Source organism: Barbus barbus (assembly GCF_936440315.1).
Source record: "Barbus barbus genome assembly, chromosome: 7".
Classification (NCBI taxonomy): domain Eukaryota; kingdom Metazoa; phylum Chordata; class Actinopteri; order Cypriniformes; family Cyprinidae; genus Barbus; species Barbus barbus.
In genome coordinates this window covers 20,513,168-20,530,676 of record NC_136735.1, presented here as the reverse complement: position 1 = coordinate 20,530,676, position 17,509 = coordinate 20,513,168, and the positions used below count along the sequence as shown (strand labels likewise).

At 40.5% G+C, this 17,509-nt stretch overlaps 1 protein-coding gene across 3 annotated transcripts in view; it reads left to right on the top strand.

Moving 5' to 3' along the window:
• Positions 1-16,318, top strand: part of LOC306872830 (vang-like protein 1) — an 88,954-nt gene extending 72,636 nt beyond the window's left edge. The window contains exons 6-10 of one of the 3 annotated variants that reach the window (XM_079421695.1): positions 226-359; positions 603-638; positions 11,222-11,372; positions 12,334-12,568; positions 13,593-15,661. In XM_079421695.1, coding sequence (XP_079277821.1) covers positions 226-359; positions 603-638; positions 11,222-11,372; positions 12,334-12,568; positions 13,593-13,853 — 817 coding nt within the window. In that variant the 3' untranslated portion in view covers positions 13,854-15,661. Of the gene's footprint in view, positions 1-225; positions 360-602; positions 639-11,221; positions 11,373-12,333; positions 12,569-13,592 lie in introns of all 3 variants that reach the window. The other 2 variants (XM_079421696.1, XM_079421697.1) reach the window with 2 other exon arrangements.
• The last annotated feature ends 1,191 nt before the right edge of the window (positions 16,319-17,509 follow it).

Below are 17,509 nucleotides of genomic sequence, written 5' to 3'. Positions count from 1 at the left end.
TTATTGAACAAATCTGAATCAACACTAAACTGACCACAGTCGAACATTGAAACTATTTTTCTTCCATTTTTTTAGAGCTGTTTAACAGCAGAATTTATCTCTGTTTGCATCATTGAATCATTATTGTCCTATTTATTCCTGTAAAGCTGCTTTGAAACAATCTGTATTATATAAAGCTCTATATAAATGGGTGAGTTTTCTTCTTCTGGTCTTATCCGTGTGTAGCATCCAGAGGGCAGCAGTGGTTATCCTAGAGAACTACTACAAAGACTTCCCTGTCCATAACCCTGCGATGCTAACAGCTTCCAAGTCCCGCGCCGCTAAACACCTGGCAGGCCTTAAAGTCTACAATGTGGATGGTGAGTTCACAACCACTCGAGCATACAGGAATCATTTCCATTTGCTTAGAAATATGTTTCTCCTCTCAAATGCTTTTCCAGTTCATTTTCCAGCCATTTTAACTCAGACCTCAGAGCTTTGTTGAATTTGACATGACTGTACCAGTCGTACTGAAGTGATGTTGTGATAAATTCTTTGTGACCACTGACGATCATGCTGTTGTTAACATTTATCTTCTCTGGTTTTGTGTCCCTGCCTAAAAGTCTTTCAAATGAAACTGAAAGCTTACCTTTTGGACAGTAAGTGGATCATTAAACTATATTGTCCCTTTATTTTGGCCCTGAACACTTTGTTGCTGCACAGTAATCACTGATGAAAGAGCACATGTTTTTTGGGCACCAAAGTGGAAGTTTTGTAAGAATTCTGTTCATATATTTATTTGTTTGTCTGCACCAGTGAAGTCATATATTTCCCTAAAAACTGCACAGAATGCATAATGGTTATTTCAGATCCCCCAGGTTTCAGATAAGCTATGGTAAGGAGTCACCAATAGCAGCTGATGCTTTAAAAGAGTGTATACATGCATGTCTGCACCTCTACAGCTAGATGTTTAGATGGACTTCACTTTGTGTGTGACTTTGTAACAGCTGCATTTTTAAATTTCATACACTGGGAGTCATGAATATAATTAAGTTAGTGTTTTTAATCTATGAATTTACCTTAGAACCAACTGAAATTTAGTAATCATCCTGGGGCACAAAAAAGTTCCCAAAGTCACCCATATATGTATGTTTTTGTGTGTGCGCGTGTTTTTGTGACAAATGAGGACATACATTTGTATAATTTTGTGACAATCACCTGGAAAAAAGATAATTAAAGAATGGTGGGGAAGATTTTATATATGGGAAACAGTTCCAGCGTGGAATACGATTGGGGTTTGACTGAGGCAATCAAATATATGTGCTGAAAAATTTACCACTCTAGCGCAATCTGTTTTTGTTTGTAAAAACCTTTTTGTGATTTTTGCTTCTGTATTTTTAGATGCCCTCTCACACTACTTTCCATGAAAAATGCAAAAAGTACATTTCTTTTTGCTTTTTGTGTGATCTCCATCACATTTCACTCCATACACTTTTCCACAATTCTTTTTGACTTTGATCTGTATATCTTCCTGCCTGTCTCGTTGTGCTTGACCAGACACACATTCCAACATGCCCAGAAACAATTCCACTCTGTCCTGCTTTGTAATTGGTTGGGTTGTGGGTAGTTTTCAGGGTTGTTTGTGGTAACAGGCATTTAGTGAAACTTCATCCTGGCATCTGATAAAGACCGTGACATACCAACTCAACAGTCAGCTGTCATAGAGTGTTTTGTCAGCTCAGTTTTTGCAGTGAATTTCAAACCGTCAGTACAAGTCTGACCCCTGTGGGGTTTCTGGCCAATTGAGCATGGTTGAATTGGCATTGAGCAGTCAGTGATTGAGATCACTCTGATTGGCTGCTCAGCTTAGCTTACCTGTGCATGAGAAGAAAAACAAAAGTGATAAAAGCAAGCAAATAAAGTCAGGCGTACATCTGCAGTCCTAGTTCCTTTTTTTGAATGACGAGTACAGACTACTGCCATCAACTGAAATAGACACTTTTTTCCTCTCACACAGGTGCAAAATGTCTGTGCTAGTTAACTGTAGTGACTGCAGTGGGTTTAAACACAATTTTTTTTATCCCAGACGCATATGGTATTTTATCGCCGCCAGTTCTTTGTTGTCGGTTTGGTGTGTCACAGGCTTAAGAACTCCCTAGAAACCTTACGGCCCATCACACCAATCTTTCAAATGCTTTCGGTTTCATTGAATCAATAATCTCACTGCTTTGATGTTATAGTTTAGAGCAGGACATGGGATAAAGACATCACATCTCCACTGAAGAGTCTCTCTCTCTCCTGTCCATGTATGCAGAGATTGTTCAGGGAGACTAAAATCCATCACAGAATTTACAGCAAGCTAAAAATGTTATAATATTAATTATTATTATTATTTTGATATTTTGTGTCATTTGGAATCGTCAAGGTATATGTACTGTAGGATCCAAAAGCATGAGACTACCTATGAAAATAATTATATTATATTTTATTTTGTTTTGTTTTTCTTTAATTTGCACTGCTCCAAAAAATAAGGGAACACTTAAATATCACAGTGTAACACTGGGGATATCAGTCTGTCCATTTAGGAAGCCTAAGTGATTATGAATCAGTTTCACCTGCTTTGGTGCAAATCAAAGTGACAGGTGCACTGGAGAGGCAACAGCAAGACAATGCCCAAAAGGGTTTTGCAGGTGATGGCCACAGACAATTGCTCTCTCTTTATCCTTTTGACTGATTTGCCCTTAGTTTTTATGTTTTGTTATGGTTTTACTCACTACTTGTGACTTCCGGCAGGCTACTAGTGTACATGTTTCTGACCAACCTGTCAGAAACAGACTCCACGAGGGTAGCATGAGGGCCCAATGTTCTGTAGTGGGACCTGTGCTCACAGCCCAGCACCATACAGCTTGACTGGTATTTACCAGAGAACAGAACAATTGGTTCCATCCAGCATGACCATTTTGGGGGTGAGTCAGCGATGGTCTGGGGAAGAATATCCTTGGAGGGTCGCACAGTCCTCATTGTGCTGTTTTCCTCTGCTTTCCAGCTTAAAGCAGGAGCAGCAGTTTCTCGAGGGCCACACTAGTGGATTTCTGCAACTGGTGTCCCACACTAACTACCCAGTTTCATTTCAATTTCCGTTACATAAAATAAATTTCAAAATTTATAATCAAATCTAAGCATATATCAAATTGAAATTCAATTCAAAAAATCTTTTTTTAATCAAATCATGACCCCAAGAACAGATTTGAATTGAATCGTGAGATTCTAAACGATTTCTACCCATAATATGATTTGGAAGAGAATGCTACCCAGAATCTCCTGTCCCCTCTAGTCTTCGCCAACTCCAAATCTCCTGTATTTCCACTGGTTCTGTCCAGCTCAAAAAATGAGCTGAGTCTCCAGAGATCCTTCTCCCGCCTCCTTCAAAGTCAGCCAGTCTATCAGGCATGCCTACCCTAGTTCCCTCCACCTCTTTGGATGTTCCTTCATTTACTCCACCATGCTGCATGGATGAACCTTGGTTCTTATGGTCTCCAGGTTCGTCCTGGCAAAAGGATTCTCTGGACTCCACCTCAGCCGTCCGACCCTTCGGCTTCACCGGGCTCTGTCAGTCCTCACACTCTGCTGTGCTCCTACTTTTCTCTGGTTCTACCTTGGTCCTCACTCCCACCAATTCTGCTACAGCCTGCTAAACCTGAGCTTGTTTCCATCTTGGTCCTGTGAGTCTGTAGTGCCGCCTCAGCCTTCCATGTCTCCGGTATCACCCCAGGTTTCAGTGTCCTCAGCTCTCCGTCTCCATCCATTGTCCCCCTGGTTTCATCAGCCAAGTCGCTACTATGGCTCCTGTTTCCTGTGTATTCCAGAGTGTTTGTTATTAAAGATTGTTCTGTTTGGATTGTGGTTGTGCGCTTCTTTACACCCAGCATGATCTAACAATAATATTGTATACAAACATACATTTTTGCTTTTGAAAATAAAATAAAAAAAATTTCTTGCATGGATCTTAAGTGTGTGTGTATATATATATATATATATATATATCTCAGAATGAGCTTTATTGGCCAAGTATGTTTACACATACAAGGAATTTGTTGTAGTGACAGAAGCTCTACAGTGCAACAGAAAGACAGCAACAGGACAGGACACAGATAATAAAAGAATAACAACAATTAACCAAAAGGCAATGTGCAAAGCAGCAAAAACACAATATATATAATATAGACAACTATATATATGTAACAGGGCTGACGAGACGTGAGACGTGCGGATCCATATGCAGAGCTTTATTATAAAACATGGTCATAAACAAGCAGGGTCAAACAGTGGCAAACTGGTGTGGTGGAGGCAAGACAAAGCAATCCGTGGAACAAGCGTGGGTCGACGATCAGCGAACAGTATCCAAAGGGCAAGGCAGAGAGATAATCCAAAAGCGAGAGCAATAGTTCAAACGGGGAGCGAACAGAGTCCAAATGGCAGAGGCTAAGGGTAAATCCAGTAAACACGGGCAAGGTCAGACACAGCAGGAAAACAAGGCAAGACTAAGACTAGGACTATGACTATGACAATGGCTCTGTAAAGTAGCTATCGCTAGGTGAGTGATAAATGCTAACAATACTAGGCCGAGATCAAGAGCAAGTCCCAGGCTTAAATAGTGAGTGAGTGATTGTGAAATGATAATCAGGTGTGGGCGAGATGATGGTGAACAGCTGTGCATGTCGTCAGTGCAAAGGATTGTGGGAAATGGAGTCCAATGTGCTGTGAGTGTAAAAGTCACTGTGGTGAACGGGTGACCTCTAGTGGTGGTTGACCGGGAGAGCATGGACTAGATTCGTGACATAGCCCCCCCCCCCCAAAGGAGCGGCTTCCAGACGCTCCTAAACAATCCAGGAGGGCGGTGGAGCGGAGGCAGAGCAGGGGGAGGGACGGAGGGCCAGGTCCTTGAGGACGTGGGAAGACCGGGGATCGGGGCAGAGCAGGACATCCAGCCGGAACCGGAGACCAGGACAGAGCAAGAGCCCACCAGGGCGGAGCAGACGGATCAGGAACCCACCAGGGCGGAGCAGAAGACCACCAGACCGGAGCAGAGGACCGCCACGGTGGAGCAGATGACCACCAGACCCGAGCAGAAGAACACCACGGCGGAGCAGACAACCACCAGACCCGAGCAGAAGACCACCACAGGGAGGCAGACAGGCCAGGAACCCATGACAGAGACTGGGATCTGGGGAGAACAAGGACAGACAACACGGAGAGAGCAGAGACAGTCAACACTGGGAGAGTCTTCGTTGCAGGGCAGGACGGGACCAGAGCCCACCTGGGCGGAGCAGGTGACCCCCAGAGCCAGACAACTGACCACCACTGGGGCCCACCAGTGTGGCGTACAGGGCAGAGTATCTCCACGGCAGAGCGGACTGGTCAGGAAGCCATGGCAGGATCTGGGATCTGGGGAGAACAGAGACAGACACCACAGAGAGAGTCCCCATGGTGGACTCTCCCCACTCCTTGGCCGTGACAGGACAGGGCGTGAGTTCACAGGCAGCCTCTTTGGGGCGCTCAGGAGGAGCGGGCACTAGGGGGCGCTCTTGCAGAGCGGGCACTTGAGGGCGCTCTTGCAGAGCGGGCACTTGAGGGCGCTCTTGCAGCACGGGCACTTGAGGGCGCTCTTGCAGAGCGGGCACTTGAGGGCGCTCTTGCAGAGCGGGCACTTGAGGGCGCTCTTGCAGCACGGGCACTTGAGGGCGCTCTTGCACCGCGGACACTTGGGGGTCTGGAACTCCACTCCTGGCCGTGACTTGAGAACTGGATTCTCGGAATACGGGATCAGCACTCCTGGCCGTGACTTGAGAACTGGATTCTCGGGGTTCAGGATCGGCACTCCTGATCGTGACTTGAGAACTGGATTCTTGGGATACGGGATCGGCACTCCTGGCCGTGACATGAGAACTGGATTCCCCACAGTAAAAGAAGAACCCACCAACATCAAAGCATAGTCCATGAACTCAGCGAGTGACGAACGCGGACCCTCTCTAAAGAGTTCTCCTCTGAGTGGTCTATTAAGGCCATCACCAAAAAGATCAATTAAAAAACAGTCCGGCAAATCAGAGTTATTAGCCAGATTCGTGACAATATACACTCACCTAAAGGATTATTAGGAACACCTGTTCAATTTCTCATTAATGCAATTATCTAATCAACCAATCACATGGCAGTTGCTTCAATGCATTTAGGGGTGTGGTCCTGGTCAAGAGAATCTCCTGAACTCCAAACTGAATGTCAGAATGGGAAAGAAAGGTGATTTAAGCAATTTTGAGCGTGGCATGGTTGTTGGTGCCAGACGGGCCGGTCTGAGTATTTCACAATCTGCTCAGTTACTGGGATTTTCACGCACAACCATTTCTAGGGTTTACAAAGGATGGTGTGAAAAGGGAAAAACATCCAGTATGCGGCAGTCCTGTGGGTGAAAATGCCTTGTTGATGCTAGAGGTCAGAGGAGAATGGGCCGACTGATTCAAGCTGATAGAAGAGCAACTTTGACTGAAATAACCACTCGTTACAACCGAGGTATGCAGCAAAGCATTTGTGAAGCCACAACACGCACAACCTTGAGGCGGATGGGCTACAACAGCAGAAGACCCCACCGGGTACCACTCATCTCCACTACAAATAGGAAAAAGAGGCTACAATTTGCACGAGCTCACCAAAATTGGACGGTTGAAGACTGGAAAAATGTTGCCTGGTCTGATGAGTCTCGATTTCTGTTGAGACATTCAGATGGTAGAGTCAGAATTTGGCGTAAATAGAATGAGAACATGGATCCACCATGCCTTGTTACCACTGTGCAGGCTGGTGGTGTAATGGTGTGGGGGATGTTTTCTTGGCACACTTTAGGCCCCTTAGTGCCAATTGGGCATCGTTTAAATGCCATGGCCTACCTGAGCATTGTTTCTGACCATGTCCATCCCTTTATGACCACCATATACCCATCCTCTGATGGCTACTTCCAGCAGGATAATGCGCCATGTCACAAAGCTCGAATCATTTCAAATTGGTTTCTTGAACATGACAATGAGTTCACTGTACTAAAATGGCCCCCACAGTCACCAGATCTCAACCCAATAGAGCATCTTTGGGATGTGGTGGAACGGGAGCTTCGTGCCCTGGATGTGCATCCCACAAATCTCCATCAACTGCAAGATGCTATCCTATCAATATGGGCCAACATTTCTAAATAATGCTTTCAGCACCTTGTTGAATCAATGCCACGTAGAATTAAGGCAGTTCTGAAGGTGAAAGGGGGTCAAACACAGTATTAGTATGGTGTTCCTAATAATCCTTTAGGTGAGTGTATGTGTGTGTGTGTGTGTATATATATATATATATATATATATATATATATATATATATATATATATATATATATATATATATATATACATATACACACACACACACACACACACATGCATACGTACATACAAGCTTGTCTCCTTCAATTTCAGAGATGAATAGAGAAACAAGTTCTGAACTTCCTCATCACTTATTCCCATCCACACACTAACAACACACATTGACAGCAGCTCCTGGTAGACACAGATTCTGCTGCATATTAACCAACTGCATATTTATTACATGCATAAAATATAATCTTTGAAGTTTACATAGATGACTATGGGGACAGACTTTTGACACCTAGACACAAGAGAGGCTGGAGTTGAATACCTTAAAAATAGTGGGTGAAGGAATTTTGAAGGCATAGTTCATCCCAAAGTGAAACTCATATTTATTCACCCTTATGTCATTCCAAATCCACATGATTTTCTTTCTTCTGTGGAATACAAAGGAAGAAGATTACTGGTAGCATTTTTTTCATGCAGTTACAAAGCTCTCAAGCTTTAACAACTACACAAAAGCAGTGTAAAGTAATCCACACAACTTTTCTTTGAAAGCAGAATGAAAAACTGAAATCGTGAATAATTCATACCAGTTTTGTGAATCAAAAACATCTCGAAAGCATTGAAGCTTAAGGAAAAAAAAAATAGGAGAAACATGTCAATGACTTGCTGCCAGGCATGAAAACTGGCCATATATTACAAGCCAAAATATCTTTCCAGCCAGACCACAGCTTGATTGGTAAATGTCACTAAAGCACCGTCTCCACTTCTTCAATCTGCACTTATCAAAACTGACACAAACTTGTTACTCGGTATCAGTATTGCCAGAATCAGTGCACTGAAAAAAGTGAAATGACTGTCATTTATTTCAAGTGCATTTTTATATTGTTCTAAAAAAAAAAACATGCTTTCTGGTTTAAACTTTTTTCATTTTGGCTGAAAGCAAATAAAATTTGGGTCCCTCTATATGTGTCCCTAATACCTGTGTACTTGCATAGTAACTAGATGTGTACGTAGTATGTAACCACAGTGTAAGTACACAATGGTACTGTAACGGGGCGAATAAGACGTGAGACATGCGGATTCATGTGCAAACTTTTATTTATAAACATAGTCAAGACACAGGCAAACAGATATGGCACGGGCAAGACACAAGAGAGATCCTAGGGCAAGCGTGGGTCGACGATCGGCGAACAACATCCAATAGGGCAAGGCAGAGAGATAATCCAGGTACACAAGCAATAATCCAAACGAGGTGCAAACAGAGTCCGAATGGTAAAGCAAAGGGTTAATCCAGGAAACACGGGCAGATATTAAAACACTAGAAATGGCAAGGCTATAATCACTGAAAGGGCTCCGTAGAGTAGCTATCGCTAGGATATACGCAAACAATACTCTGCATCTAGCAATCCATGGTTTATAAAGCCTGAGTGATTAGTGTGTTCAGCTGTGTAATCAGTGAAAACAGCTGTGTGTGTTGTCAGTGCAATGAATGATGGGGATTGTAGTGAAGTGCAAGAGTCCATTTGGTGAGTGGGTGACCTCTGGTGGTGATTAACCGGAAACGCATGGACCAGATTCATGACAGGTGCATAGTATCTACAACTGTAATATTTCTGTAACTTCACACACGTAACAACCCTCAAAATGGTATGTGTAAGTACAAATGTGTAACAGGACATTGGTAACAACACTTTTTTTCACTTCACTAAGTACTCATGTAACAGGAATTATACACTGCCCTCCAAAAGTTTGGAAACGCCCTAGAAAAGTGGGGTTTTGGACAATATTGGCATGAATCCTTTTTAATTTGTGATAATTTTCCACTGATAAGGACAACACAAACTACGAAAACATATTTTATTACATAAACAGTTTATACATAGAAAAAACTTAAATTTTCGATTCATCAAAATATCCACCATTAGCAGCTATTACAGCTCTGCATAATCTGGGCATCTGAGCTGTCAGTTTATTCAAACATTGACTTGATACTGTATATTACTCCAAACCTCCTGAAGGATTGCCCAAAGATGATTCATACTGGTTGGACACTTCTTACGGACATCACGGTCCAGTTCCTCCCATAGTCGTGGCCTAATGGTTAGAGAGTCGGACTCGTAATCCAAAGGTTGCGGGTTCGAGTCTCGGGCCGGCAGGGATTGTAGGTGGGGGGAGTGAATGTCCAGCGCTGTCTTCACCCTCAATACCACGACTGAAGTGCCCGTGAGCAAGGCACTGAACCCCCAACTGCTCCCCGGGCGCCGCAGCATAAATGGCTGCCCACTGCTCCGGGTGTGTGCTCACCGTGTGTGTGTGTTCACTGCTGTGTGTGTGCACGTTGGGTGGGTTAAATGCAGAGCACAAATTCCGAGTATGGGTCACCATACTTGGCAGTATGTCACTTCACTTCACTTCATAGTAGCTCAATTGTGTTGAGGTTGGGTGACTGGGGAGGCCATTCCATGACAGACATGATGCCAACTGACTGTTTCCTCTCCAAATAGGATTTGTACAGCTTGGAAGTGTTCTTTGTCTTGAAGGGTCATTGTCTTGTTGGAAGGTTTAGGAAGGTTGGGGTGTCTCCAAACTTTTGGAGGGCAGTGTATAACTACATTTTGTAACAACAGTATGTATAAGAGTAATTGGAACAATTTGATCCAGGGAGTGGAAATGGGTAGGTTTAGGGATATGTAAAGTGAGAGGAGTTGGATCTCGAGTTGGAGTTGGTGCACCGCTGTAATACCAGTGTACTTACATGGTACCTCCTCAGGAACTGTCCACTTAATGTAAAGTGTAACATTCTGGACACCAACCACAATTTATATGTAAAGCCTAACTTACAGGCCGCTGCTGTGTAACATCAAAGTAATTACATGGTAAATCCATAGAAATTGTCTACTTAATATAAAGTGCAACACTTTCATTACCAAAAAGTGTTGTTACCAATGTCCTGTTACACATTTGCACTTACACATACCATTCAGTGGGTTGTTACATATCTGTAGTTACACAAATGTTAGAGCTGTAGATACTATGTAACAATGTGTACTTACACTACGTTACATACTACGTACACATCTAGTTACTATGTAAGTACACAGGTATTAGGGACACAATAAAAAGTGGGACCCAAATTTCTTATAGAACAAAATGTAAACGATTTTGTTTAAATAGCACTTTTACTTGACTTTCTTGTTGTGCACGTCAACACTCTGGTGTCATGTAACTATATTGGGCAAGAGTAAAAGATGACTTTTAATTTTTAGGTTAGGTTTAACTTTTACATTTTATGCAGTATATCTCAGATGTTTCTCTCATTACTCATTTTTTGGACCATAATTTCATCTATTATGATGAGTTAAGTTGCACCCTCTATACACACCTCTACACCGTACACACTTCTCATACAGATGTGGTTCGGCATAAATCTATTAAACTGACACCACTGGATAAGAACAAACACTTGAATTGAATCAAGTTGAACTATTGTCTTCTGTGGTGCTGCTCCACATCTGAATCACATTTTGCAACATTGACTCTGTTTTTGAACCGAGCTGAATCAACATTGAACTGACAAAAGATAAATTACAATATTGCTGCCTTTTGTAAAATTCACACTGTTGATTTTAACTGAACCAACACTAAACTGACTTGTTCTGAGCAATGACTGTTATCTTTTAGAACCGCTTTATAGCAGTTTCCATAGTTGAGTTTCCATAATTGATTCTGCTGTTTTGCTTGTTCATCACTGTGAAGCTGCTTTGACACAATCTGTCAATGTAAAAAGCACTATCAAGGTGACTTGACTAAACAGTTCCAATGCATGTGTGTCCCATCATGATCAGGTCCAGGAGGGAATAATGCAGCTGCTGGTATAGCCCAGTCTCAGTCTCGAGCAATGATTGCTGCTGCTGCCCGCCGCAGAGACAGCAGTCATAATGAACTCTACTACGAAGATGCTGAGCATGAGAGACGTGTCCGCAAACGCAGGGCTAGGTGAGAGAACATTGGTGTAGAGATTTAGAAAGACATTTAGCAAATAATTTTACTTATATGGAATACATTATGAAAAGATGGAGAGATAAGTTTAAAGACTTGCAATATGCTTTTTTAACAGTGATAGTGCCCGCTTATGATATTCAGCATGAATGAATCATGATAGAAATAGATTCTCAGCATGAAATGGAATCATTTCTAATAGTGATTAAGCGTTTAAATCAGACAAAAGATTGCATTACTCAGTATCTAGTGCAGAGGTTCTCATATGTTTGGTGACTCTGCTTTTTAAAGTAGCAGAGCAGTACATTTTTGTCCCCCTATTAGAATCTGACGCACATGACATTGTGAGTTTACATAAGCACATAACATAACAGGAAGAAGATAGAGAAGAATAAACTGCACGCAAACCTCAATCGTGCTCACATATATTGTCAACACTGTAGATTTAAAGGGATAGTTCACCCAAAATTGAAAATTCTGTCATTAATTACTCACCCTCATATCGTTCCAAACCCGCAAGACCTCCGTTCATCTTCGGAACACAAATTACAATTTTTTTTTATGAATTTCGAGAGCTCTCTGACCCTCCCATAGACAGCAAGGATACTACCACGATCAAGGTCCAGAAACGTAGCAAGGACATCGTTAAAATAATTGTTGAACCGCTGATGATTATTTTAATGATGTCCTTGCTACATTTCTGGACCTTGACCGTGGTAGTATCCTTGCTGTCTATGGGAGGGTCAGAGAACTCGAAATTCATAAAAAAAATCTTAATTTGTGTTCCGGAGATGAACAGAGGTCTTACTGGTTTGGAATGATATGAGGGTGAGTTTTTTTATACAGTGTACTTAAAGTCTACTGCATTACCCAATTTACAATGTCTCACACTTTGGGAATCACTGCTCTAGACAACAACAGATTGTGAAACTGAACTTGAGAAACTTTTCTGTTTCAGACTGGTGGTGGCAGTGGAGGAGGCATTTACACACATTCGTCGCATGCAAGAGGAGGAGCAGAAGGCGGCTCCTAGTGACGTGATGGACCCACGTGAAGCGGCTCAAGCCATCTTCCCTTCCATGGCCCGAGCACTGCAGAAATACCTCCGCACCACCCGACAACAGCACCTCCACAGCATGGAGAGCATACAGCAGCACTTGGCCTTCTGCATCACAAACAACATGACACCCAAGGTGAGGCCAATGACAGTGAGAATCCCAGTCAGGTGGGTTTTATCACAAAATAATCCCAGACAGGGTGATCATGAATAATCTTGAAGGTGTTCATATTACAATAAAGACTGGCAGCATATGGAGATAGGAAGGCAGCCAGGCATGTCTGAGTCCAATGATCATGTCATATACTGTCGGCTGAGATGCTTTCAACTGATCGATTTTTGAAGGCAGCATTAATGTATCCTTCGCTGCCTTTGATATCCCACAATCCTGCACGTTCCATTGCGTGACAATTGAATTTAAAAATAAAGATGGTGCCTGAGAGTTTTCACCAAACTTAAACTGTTTTGTTGTAAATCATTCAACTATAATGCTGCCTCTAAAATCTGCCTGCAAAGTCACTGTCTGATAGGGCAGCAATGGAACAATTAAACTTTCTAAGCTTTTAAATGCAGCTATAGACATAAAGTGTATTTAAATATTATTATGTGAGTGCTACGAGAGACACAAAACTATAAGAATATACAGTTTTGATCTCAGTAGTATGCCATGATTGAGCAGAATCTAGGATCAAGACTGATACAATGTGCCAGTTTTCAGAACTAGTTAGTGGAGCTTTTAAGGCTCGTTCACACCAAGGACGATAAAGATATAGTTCTAAAATTGTTCTCAATATTAAAAAATAGCAGAGTCCACACCACAACTAACGATAAAGGCACAGAGAAACGATATCGTTGGAATCACTTTCAGAACGCTTTTTTCCAGCTGATGAACGATACAAACATTGACACCCAATCAGAATCCATCCTGCTATTAACGAGCTGGAGAATTTAAAGCGACAGACGCGTGTGCACTTAGAATTTACAGACGATATCATCCGCTGGTTGAACATTATCTTTATCTTTATACTTATCTTTACAGTTATCGTTCTTGGTGTGAATGGGACTTTAGTGGAGTAAAAGATAGGATTGCTCAAGCTCTCATCGACTTGTGTCTAATGATAGTTGACTGTAATGATGAAGTGTTTTTTTTTGTTTTTCAGGCATTTCTGGAGAGTTATCTGACCACGGGCCCTACACTGCAGTATGGAAAGGACCGCTGGCTTGCCAGGCAGTGGACCCTTATCAGCGAAGCCTCAGTTACCAGTGGTCTGAAAGATGGGGCCGTTTTTCTGCTCAAATGCATTGACTTTAGCCTAGTAGTCACTACCAAAAAGATACCTTATATTCAGCTTGCTGAAGAATTCATCGACCCAAAGTCACACAAGTTTGTGCTTCGACTCCAGTCTGAGACTTCAGTTTAGAGTTTGTTTTCTCTTTTTTTTTTTTTTTTTTTTTTTACTGATTTTCTTCGGGGATGTATTTTTATTTGACTTTCAAGTAATATATATGTATATCAAATATTTCAATATTCCTTTTTCTTTGAAGTTTTTGTTCGTGCTTACATGTTCATTGGAATTAAAACGTTTGCAGTCAAACCAAACAAAATCAGATCAGATAAAACTGTTATGGAGGTTGAAGACTACTTATTAATGTTTGTAAAATACAGAAACAGTAAAGGATGGAGGATAGTGGGTGCAGTCAAATACTTTTTCAATGGACCACAGAGAGATGGATGGACTCAAATGGGCACATTTTCTCTGCCTCACTACTCTTTATAAAAACACTCTGGGAATATGATCTGCAGACTTTCTCTCTACAGTAGTGCAGTTGGAGCTGCACAGATGAGACTTTGAGAAACATTGGCCGATTACTGTATCATTATAGCAACAGGTTTTCCCATCATAAGGTTCACAAACAAATCATCTCAGCCAAATGACCTTCTACTACTGTAAATGCACATCAAAAATTTCTAATGCACATTTTTAACACATTTGTTTCTGATGATAGGACATGTGTCTTTGTTTAAATATATGCACATTGTATACCAATGAGAGGTGTGTGTGTGTGTGTGTGTGTGTGTGTGTGTGTGTGTGTGTGCGTGCGTGTGAGAGAGAGAGAGAGAGAGAGAGAGAGAGAGAAAGATAAAGAGAGACATTGGCAGTCAATACAATTGGCACTTACACATTTTGTTCAAATTTGTTGATCAGATCTCATTTCTCTCATTAGTACATTTTTGACTTGTAAAGATTGTATAGTTTTGGATTATTAAGCATGAGAGGTGACAAAAAAAAACAAGCATTAAGGCCACATTTTATAGCAAACTACAACATTACACGTTGAAAAGTTAAAATTATGAAAAAAGTATGTCATAATTTTGATTTATATCACTGACTTTTTAATCTTATAATTGTGATTTGTCAAAACTGAAATAATTTTTAATTATGCGATAAAAGTGATAAAAAAAAAGAAGCCAGAATTTTGACAAATCCAAATTCTAATTATGACATGAAAAGCTGATATTGAGATGAAAGGTCTTGGTGAGATATAAAAAAAAATGGATGCGAATACAGTAATGTTAATGGTGCTGAAGGACACTGTCATGACTTTTAAGAAATGAACAGAGAACATGTACCTATTTTGCTTTGTGGCACAATTCTTCCTTTTTCCTCATGACAATTAGAACTATGATCACTAAAACCATGTACTTAAATCCTAGATCTCTGGGAATAAAGAGGTGCTTGGCCTGTACCCTGTATGTCATGTATTTTAAGAGGTGCTCTTTACAGCAGACTGTAGGGAGTTGGACTCAATTTGAGCTGTTCTGATGAGTAGAGATGATGTGTGATCTCTTGTGTCCTGTCCTGTTTCTTGTTCTGTGCCTCGCAGCAATGTAGCTATAAAAACTGTCACGAATGGCTCATGAGAATGGCATCTAGGTCTATGAAATTAAAGAATGTTTTGACTGCCAATGTTGAGATACAACTGAGTGGTCATGACCACTGGTCATTTTAATGTTGTTGCTGTCAGCCCTTGTTAAGGACAGCTAAATTGGTTTTAAGCAACAACAAAAACTTTCAGAGTGGGTCATTTTAAAAGGATTATCACAAGTGTTCAAATACCATGTTATCTATTCATAACATACAATTTAATTTTCTTTTTATTTAGAAGCTTAAGACTGCTTGAAATATATATAAATTAAAGGGATAATTTACCCAACAATTTAAATTTCAAACTTGTTTGTCATTCTTTCTTCAGAGGAACACGCGCGCACACACACACACACTCACACACACACACTCAAAAGGTCTTTTGATGCATTGTTTGTAACTAAACAGTTTTGGTTGACATTGACATTGACATGGGCAAAACAATATCTCATTTTGTGTTCCACAGAAGAAAGTCTTTTTATACAAGTTTGATGACAGGATTTTATTTTTCATCACTTTTATCCGTCACAGCACCCTCTTGAGGGGAAACATGGATGTGTTAACATTGTCATTGATCTGTTTTTGCACATAGACTGGCATTTTAGGTTACACTTTTTATTATGGGTTTATATCATGGGTTGTTATTATTCTTCACTTGTCCCTCATTCTCTTCTATATTGTAATGTTATCAAATGCTATTTTTTGCTAAAACCTTTATATTAAGACATTTTTAAGACAGTGATGGTGTGGACTGAGTTGCTTTATATAAACCACTCATAATGTGACTGTGCCTCTGCTTTTACACGGTGTGTGTATGTATGTGTGTGTTCTTAAGCCATTCACAATTTACAACTCACATCTCACTTGCTGAAGGCCACTGTTTGTATGCCTGATTTTGTTATAACAAATGCTTCATCATACATTTGAATAAAACAGACATTTTTAATAACGCTGAAATTCATCAAGTACATGTACTTGTTGAGGTTGTTGAACTGTAGGCATGTTTTATAATCTTTTGTTCTGAATTAGTTCGTAAGCTCATTGCTCATATAGGCCAGATTCTAAATATTAATTCCTTCTGATTGCAAATAACAAGTGTAAACACAGCAATTAAGTTTAGAGTGTAAAAACCCTGAGACACGGTACTGTATGTGCAAATACATGCCGTGGCAATAAATCACTCAAGATGCCTTTCTGTGATTCAGTACAAAGGTGAAACTGCAGTTTTAAACTTGCCACACTGGATTTTCACCTCAGCTTTGCTAGAGATTGGCTGCCCTCAAAGGTCACATCAGTCATGTGGTTGGTCTAATTCATATGGGCGAGTCATATGGGTATGAGTCATATGGGCGGCATCTGAATTATGTCATAAATCTCATTGGAAAGAGCATCCATATGAAGTTGAGGGTAAGCGTTCTGCATTAATCACCTAGTCTGGTGGTGCACAGATGTAGTTTCTACTGAATGAAATGACTCTGCAGCTCCATCTGTAGATGTTCCTCCACTGCTTTATATGCATACTGCTGAGCTAATGATGTTAATGTTAAAGGTTCTAAAATCATTAGAGATCCATAAGAAACCCAAACACATTTACATACAGTAGCTATCTACGCTACCGGTCAACAGTTTTTGAACAGTAAGATTTTTTATGTTTTTTAAAGAAGTCTCTCCTGCTCACCAAGCCAGCATTTATTTGATCCAAAAACAGTCAAATTTTGAAATAATTTTACTTTTTAAAATAACTGTTTTCTGTTTGAATATATTTTAAAATGTAATTTATTCCTCTGATTTCAAAGCTTAATTTTTTAGCATAGTTACTCCGGTCACATGATCCTTCACAAATCATTCTAATATTCTAACTTGCTGCTCAAAAATATTTATTATTATTAGTATTATGTTGAAAACAGCAGTAGAATTGTTCAGGTTTCTTTGATGAATAAGTTCAGAAGAACAGCATTTATCTGAAATAGAAATCATTTGTAACATTATAAATGTCTTTATCATCACTTTTGATCAATTTAAAGCATCCTTGCTAAATAAAAGTTTTAATTTCTATTTAAAAATATAATAATTATACTGACTACAAGCTTTTGAATGGTATAGTGTATAATGTTACAAAAGCTTTTTATTTCAGAGAAATTCTGATCTTT